We start from the raw sequence: 8,327 nt of genomic DNA on the forward strand, positions 1-8,327 counted from the left end.
AAGATTGGAAATACTAATTTTAAAAACATTAGCATATTAACGTAAAAGCATAACTGTGGGTCTAAGAAAAGGCCAACTGGCCTTAATACTGTGTCATGTGTACACTGAAGATGAATGGTGATAGGTGATACTTAAATTTGGTCTCACTTCAACTATGGGTGATATATACACACTTACATGTACATCCTGTTCTCATGCACATTTTTTTTTCGTTTACATTTTACAGTCTTTAATTAAGCACATAAAACTGTACTATTTAATATATTTCTCCATGAACTTTTTGTGAAATTCAGATCGCAGTGTATCATTTACAAATCTTTTGTCTTTCTTCTGATCATCTACACCTTTTGCACAGTTCTTGAAAACAACATCATCATCCCACCTTCTTTTAACTTTGAAGTTGGCCTGAGGCTGGGATGGGCCAGTGAGATTAAGGAGAGGGTTTCCACTCAATATGTTTTCCATACGTATTCTTTCTTCTTCAGCTTTTTGTTCTTGTTCCTTCCTGGCCTGCTCTTCAGCTCTTTCTTTTTTAATTTTTTCTAGCTCTGCAAGAAGAGCTGCAGTATCATCATCATCACTCTCCTCTTCAAAATCTTCATCTTCATCTTCCTCATCTGTTAGAGGATCATCTGCATCAAGGTTGGCAGCAGGAATCTGGTCTAACCGAGGTTTCTTTGACACGGATGAGGAGGTTGTATATTCTTGTGTTGGACGATCTCTATTTTTTTCTCTGGCGGTAGCTCGCTCTCTCTCCTCCAGCTCTCTCCTGAAGTCACGGTTGCGAACCTCTTCAGGGGCATCCTGAGTGGTTTGTCTATATTTTATCTTTGTATGAGAAGGTAGGTCTCTACCTGAATACTGCTTTGAGAGTTGGCTGAAATCACCTTCTCCTTTTCCTCTCCCCCGTCTCGCAGGTTCAAAAGTTGGCCTAGCTGCTGTTGCCATCTTTTATGCTACTACCCTCCTGCCGCTCACGTCGGCCGGGGTCTAATGCTGCAGCCTCCGGAAATCATACAGACACCGTTACGACTCGCACCTCCCAGGAGCCTCTGCCTCATTCACATCTTTTAAAGTTACCATGGACATGAGACTAGCAGCCTTTTGTAATCAAAATGCCAAGAAAATTCTGTACTTTCTTAGGAAAGTAATGAGGACAAAGAGAAAATATGATTTTTTCCTCAGGAAAAACTATGCTGCATGGACAACTGGAATATTGTATGTAGACTAATTGATGACATCTTTAGGATATTGGGAGATGAATGGATTCTAAAGAAAGTCTTATTCTAAAAATATATCTTGACTATTACTGGAAGACAAGGAAAATTAGGCTCAGAGATCAATGGGTTGAACCAAAATTACATAACAAGAAAATGATAGTGTGGAGAGTAAGATCCAAATCTCCTGGTTCCTTATGTATAGCTTTTTAAAATATATATATATAAATCATATAAAACTGCTGGAGCAAAAGGCTGGAAAATCTAGCTTATAAGTTCAGGATAAAATAATTAGACTTCTAGTTTGGAACAACCTAAGAGGTAATGGCCAAGATTATGAAATAATACTGGGTTTGATAGGATAGGATCAGATACTGGACTGTGGGGCATAAACTACTACCCAAGGGAATGTTGTGAACAAAGGAGGATATAACTAGTCAAATTTCCTTTACAGCTGTTCTCACATCCCTGTTTTCTACTGCAATGTCTTATCCTTCTGGTTCTTGATACTCAACCTCTGTCATGCAACATGAATCTTGATGTGTCCCAGAGTCATTTCCTGTTTTGGGCTTTACTATTGACCTAAGACTTTAGTCTCAGAATAGGGACCAAAGATTTTACTGGCTTGCCTGGGTTGACTTTTCAGAACCTCTGGATTCTTCATTATCTCCAAATTCTATCCTCAATAGTAAAGATCAAACATTAAGTTTCAAAATTCTAAGATACAGGGGACTAAAGGGTACTCTGTGAAACCCAGAAAAGATCAATTTAGGTCAATTTAAAGACCTTGCAAATTTTATTTGCTTTATCATTATTCATGATATAGAAAGCAATTTTTGTACATTATCATGAAGACACAGTAAGATACTAAGTGACTTCATGTAGCTTTACCTAAACAGCTCTGCATGAACAATCACAAGGAATAAAAGTAAAAGAAAAAAATTAAGATGAATAATTCTAGAAGAATTGCTATGTGCCAGTCACCATGCAAATCACTTTCATATACATCATCTAATTTAGTGTCAGCAAATATATAAAAACATTACTATTCTTACTTTATTGATGAGGAAACTGAGGCTCAAAAGTTAAGTGACTAGTCTGAGATCTACAGCAAGTTATCCCTAAATGATGCAGGAAACAGAATATCTGGAAGGATCCAGAACAGAGTGGAGTTGGATGAATGATGTAAAGAAGAGAAGGCCAACAAATAACCTAAATATAACAGTATGAGGATATACAGACACTAGTGCTCAGATGTTCTCCATATTTGTTGATGTCAGAAAAGGGAAATTAGCTAAGTTTAACTTAAGATACTAGTGTCCAATAGAAGGCTGGATTTGCTAGCAGATGGGTCTGCAAGATACTAGAGTGAGTAAGAGATGTTGTGAACTCTTTACATTCTCTCAAAGGAGTTACTTTAAATAATTTTTAAAACGTTTTCTTTATTTATGAGGGAGAGAGAGAAAGAGACAGCATGAGTGGGGGGAAGGACAGAGTGTGTGTGGGGAGGAACACAGAGGAACCAAAGCTGGCTCTACACTGACGTCAGTGACTGTGGGCTCAAACTCACAAACCGTGAGATCACGACCTGAGATGAAGTCAGACGCTCAATTGACTGTGCCACCTAGGTGCCCCATCAAAAGGAGTTACTTTAGATGTTCATCTTTTTTCAGAAGAGAAGATATTTTATACATGTGATTATATGAAATATATGGATGTTCATTCAACAATTTTTTTAAATAATATGCTAGCTGCTATGCTCAGTAGGTCTGTGGATAGATTGTTGAACATGACAGATTGGGCCTCAGTCCTCCCATCAGATAATTCAATAAGCAGTAATCATGAAGGGTGCAGGGAAACAAGTGGGGTGCTGAGGGAGTATCTGATCTAGCCTACCTTTAATCAGGGTATGCTTCCAAAAAAAGTTCTGTCTAAACTGAGACCTGAAGGATGAATATTATCCAGGAAGAGAAGAGCAGAAGTATTTCAGAATTAAAACCAAGTGCAACGTGGGAATTGTGTGGCTTCTCACAAACCCTTCCAGGGGTGGAATTTCGTAAATCAGTCAATTGCTTAGGTCCCTCATGTTGTCATAATGTTCCTGAAATCACTGCCTTCTTTATGGTTTCTGGGTAAGCCACTGACACACTCTAAGTTTCCCATGTGATGAGTGAGAATCTGGGGAGTGTCCCTCCAGTGTGCAATGTGGAGCTGACGTAAACCCACGGGAGCGAGTGATGAAATGGGCAACCCGGGGTGTGGACTCAGATGGCCTGGGTACAAGGACTGGCTGTGCCAGATACTAACTTGATGATCCGAGAAAAAAAAATCCCTAAAACTCAGCAGCCAAAGAACAGTGACATGAAGATGAGCAGAGACAGAATGCTATTCCCTGACAACAAAAATGAGGAATTTCATTCCAGCTAAGAGGAAAATGTATTCCTCTAAATTGTTGTCAAACTTTCTTGGCATCCCACTCCCCTGGGCTTGTTAAAACAGATTGTTGCGCCCCATCCCCAGAGGTGCCAATCCAGGAGGTCTAGGGTGTTAATTCTGGAGCATTACCATTTCTACCAAGTTCCCTGGTACACTGATGCTGCTGGTTCAGGGATTACACCTTAAGAACCGCCATTGTAGAAAATGTTGCCCATTAACCAATCTTCAGCCTGTTGCTTACTAAACCAGCAAATCCAACACTTTCTTCAGTTCCCATTAACTCTTCCTCTCAGATAACCTCAACTACCAACAGAAAATGCTGCAGTGTGAAGATACAAGCAAGCAGATTGTTAACCATTTTAAAATGCCAGCCTCTATTCTAAGAGGCTATTTTGGCTGAGGTCTTCCATTTGGTCATTTTTAAAGTAAAAGGAGTAATGGAATATACCATCAGAAGCTCCAAAGGAGTTAAAACTACTACTGAGTACAAGTGCTTATTTTCATTAAGAGCAAGGACGTCACTTAGGATTATTTTCTTGAGAATTTAAATGCCAACAAATGCAGCAGTATTTGAAAGGGCATCTTATCCCTACCTTGGCTGCTTTTTAATGTCATCTGACAATTTCCACTTTCCACAAGGTGAACATTCACAAGCCTACATTTCTTCACTAAATTACTTTTTCTTTCTTGCACTTGTTTTTTCTTCCATCCTGGAAGAGTGACTCCCAAAAAGAGTTACTTTTCAGATGACACCATTAAAAAGTATGGGCATAAAAATCAAAACCTTAGGCATAAATCATCAATTGCTAATTCTCCATTTGAAAAAGTATATTCTCAACATGAGTACAATCTATGTTGATGCAACGTAGCATTAGGATAACATCAATGAATGTAGGAAAGGACTGGGTCTGAAACCACAGTATCTTGATCCTTGCCTTTTCTAGTAGCTTCAAGTTGACCTGCATCCTCCTAAAATTTGGAAGACGTGACTGATGACCACACATCAGAGAGAGGATCAGTTGAGAGATATAGACATAGCTTGACATGTACTATGTAGAAGAAGGTTATCTCATTGTACTCAGGAGGCCTTGAAGCATTTTTACAGGCCATGTAGGCAGATTTGGAACTCTAACTCAGTACCCCAGGCTCCTAATCATACTGCCTTCTGAGTTTCTTAAGTGTCTCTCAATACTTATTTCAATGTCTTTTGCTCTGCTTAACACCATTTTCCAGGGCTTTCCTCATTTTCCTGCCTTGCCCCACCTAATAATGTGATTACCTTTAATAACTGCTTCAAAACTTCAAAGGTTTTCAACCATTTTTATAGGGAACTCACAAAATTTAACAGCTTTCAAGACCTAGTAAAATTAATCTTTATTGGCCTGTAAGCCCTACGTAGAGTTTTCCTAAACTGTGCCTGTCAGCAAATCAGTCTCTTACTTCAGATATCTGACTTGAACCTGCAACTATCTACTTTCTCATTCTTCCATTCTCAGTGCCCAACAGCCACCAGGGTTTCTAGACTTCTCTTCTGCTATAATAAACAGTGCACACTGTCTCTTGTCTCCAGGAGATAAGACCGCATGCTTCAATAACAAACTGTAACTGTTGTTCGAAGTGACTGTTCAAAGTGAGAAACTCTTCATCATGGACAAGGGGGAAGATGAAGAAAACATTCCAAGGATTAAAGAAGACCTCAGCCCAGAGCAGGAGGACTAATATTATAGCAAAGACTATTTTCAGTGTGACTTGATTAACCACTGAAGAGAGGAGCAAGTTTGGAGAGGAGCATAGTAATTCCTTAGTGCTTATTTAATTTGAGACCTCTAACAACTCCCAGAGTCATGGTGGGTCACATCCATTTTAATAGAAGTTTTTACACTCACCTAGCTTCTTCTTCCCTATATTCACCTTGGGGTACACAACATGCAGACATTCCTCTGATGGAATTAAATGCCATATTTAGTGGTCAGTTAAGTCCACCATACACACTCACAAAGAGTGATATTCTAATAAATAAATAAATATATTTTTAGTATACTTGACACACAATGTTACATTAGTTTCAAGTGTATAGCATTAGTGATTCAACAAGTCTATACTTCATGCTGTGCTCACCACCAGTGTAGTTACCATCTGTCCCAATACATCACTATTACAATATCATTGACTACATTCCTCATGCTGTGCCTTTTGTCCCTGTGACTTATTTATTCCATAACTGGAAGCCTGTATCTCCCACTCTCTTTCACCCGTTTTGCCCATTCCCCCACCCCTAATCAATAAATCCTGATAATGTAATTTACTTATTATCATAATAGCCTTGGTTATCCTTAAAGTTTATTTATTCATTTATCTTTTAGTAATCTGTATACCCAATGTGGGGCTCGAACTCACAACCCCAAGATCAAGAGTCACATGCTCTTCTGACTGAGCCAGAGAGGAGCCAAAGAGGTGCCCTTACCTTAATAACAGCTTAAAATCAGTAGTAAATCAGTAACAAACAAAAACTTCTGGCCTTATTTATGGGAAAACCTGAAATATGTATAACAATGAACAATTTACAAAGTTTGTCTTGCATATGCTACTCTAATTGATGTCCATCACAATCTAACGCATGAGAAGAGATTATGACTCCCATTTTAAAGATAGGAAAGTTTTAATGAGTTACCCAAGCTCACACATTTAGTTCATGACAGGTAAAGGTCTTAAAAACATGTGTCTTTTTTTGAGCTTTTATGCTTACAATATGTACAAAACTATTAGAAGCATGCAGCTAAAATGGCTATATTCTCTTGGTTTCCATAACAATATAATGTCTTTTTTTCTTCTTTTTAATTTGATATTGTCTTCTCTGTATCTTTACCACTTCATCATCCTGTGCTCAACTACTAAATATTGGAATTCCTCAGAGTTCAGGCTTACCCTGTATTCCCACCTCCCCTCGTACTGTGTGAATTACTTCATCCATTCACATGGATTTAAAACTCTATCTCTATGCCAACAATACATGAGTATGTTATTTCTACAATATTCTTCTGAGTCAAGATGCAACTCTGTTCTTAAAACTCTACATGGTAGTGCAAGTTTAACGGGCCAAACGTTGATCTCTAAGCTCTTGTTTTCTACCCACTTGCCACCTTTTCACAGAAACTTGTTTCTCAGCCAGTCTCTCATTCAGGACACCATATAACCAGATATTCAGGCCTCAAACCAAGACACTTTCTGTGACACCTTCACCTTTTCACTTCCTACATCCACTCAATAAATAAGTCCTCTTGATGGTATATCACCCAAACAGGTCTCAATTCTGTCCGCTTCCCAACATTCTCACCATTAATGTAGTCTAAATCAGCAATAGCAGCTTTTTTCAACTTGCTCCCTTGAGTCTAATTAAATGAATGTATATATATTGTCTTTTAAATGTCTTTTAATGTCTTTTAAACATGGAAATTAGGTCATGTCACTTATACTCTGCTTATGATCTTTTGATGGCTTCCTTTTAGCTGCTAGACAAATTATTGACATAGTTTATAAGGTCCTTCTCTGATTAGCTATCATCCAAATCTTATCTCATGGCTCTTCCCTCCCTCCTTCACTCTACTTCTGCACATTGGCCTTCCCTCAGTTGCTCTAATGTGTCAGCCTCTTTAATGCCTCAGAGCCTTTCTGCGTGCTCCCTTCCTGTGTTGTCCAGTCACTCACATCTCATCATTCTTCAGTTTGCAGCTTAAGTGTCATTTACGCAGAATGGGCTGACTCTCCTGATTTAAATTAAGTCCTTATTTTATACACTTTCAAGCATCCTATTCTTATCTTTACTAGTACTTATCACAGTTTTAAATTATTTAAGTCTTAATGTGATTATCTGTTTATTTAAAAAAAATCTTAGTAGGCTATAACATTCATGGAAGCTCATGGGCTCTCCTCTGCACAGTATTCCTGGTGGAATATACATTGATATTATTTATAATTGAACAAATAAGTTGAACAAGATTTTATAACTTATTGAATACTGAGCTGGAAGTCAAAACCCTTAGTATCTAGTTCTTATCTTGAAGCCAACAGGCCCTATGATCTCTCTTCCTCTCTGGGTGCTGTGGTTTCCTCATGTGCATAAAGAAGAGGTGAGAGTCTTTGTTTTCTAAATTTCATTTCATCTATAAACTTCCCTATATCTATTGCACAGGCAAAAATACATCTAGCAACCATGATTGGGGCCTCAGAACACATTGAATAGGTCTCCAAGAGAAGGGAAAACGTTATTTATTTGTACCATCATGACATTTATGCCAGTTGTGTTGCTATTTTTGCATATTTAGAAGCAAATTTATGATTGTATCTTCTGACTCTGCCTTGCTCTTTTGCAAGAAATTTTAATGAGATAGTTACACTTAGTAATCACAAACTGGATTTGTGTGTGTGTGTGTGTGTGTGTGTGTGTGAGATAGGGTGTGAGGGTGTGATGTCCTCTAGGTCTCCACTTCAAAGGGCATCTTGGCCCAATAGGATAAAATTCATTCAGAGATTTAAGTTTATAATCAATCTAGTCTATGTCTTCCTTTCTTTGTATGTAAAGTCATTGGCCATCAAGTTAATTGAGATCATAAAAATTATAAAATAATCCAAATGCTTATTTTGTAAGCCATTAGTGATCCCAGCAAGGAGGAATCT

General features: G+C 38.1%; 1 protein-coding gene across 1 annotated transcript; it reads right to left on the bottom strand.

Annotated features, from left to right (window-relative positions):
- Positions 1–201: 201 nt before the first annotated feature.
- On the bottom strand, positions 202–1,218 carry LOC125935416 (spliceosome-associated protein CWC15 homolog). Its single transcript, XM_049649068.1, has one exon. The coding sequence runs from the start codon at positions 946–948 to the stop codon at positions 253–255; it is 696 nt and encodes a 231-aa protein (XP_049505025.1). The 5' UTR covers positions 949–1,218; the 3' UTR covers positions 202–252.
- Positions 1,219–8,327: the final 7,109 nt, after the last annotated feature.

The sequence above is a fragment of the Panthera uncia genome, chromosome D1 (assembly GCF_023721935.1).
Source record: "Panthera uncia isolate 11264 chromosome D1, Puncia_PCG_1.0, whole genome shotgun sequence".
Classification (NCBI taxonomy): Eukaryota; Metazoa; Chordata; class Mammalia; order Carnivora; family Felidae; genus Panthera; species Panthera uncia.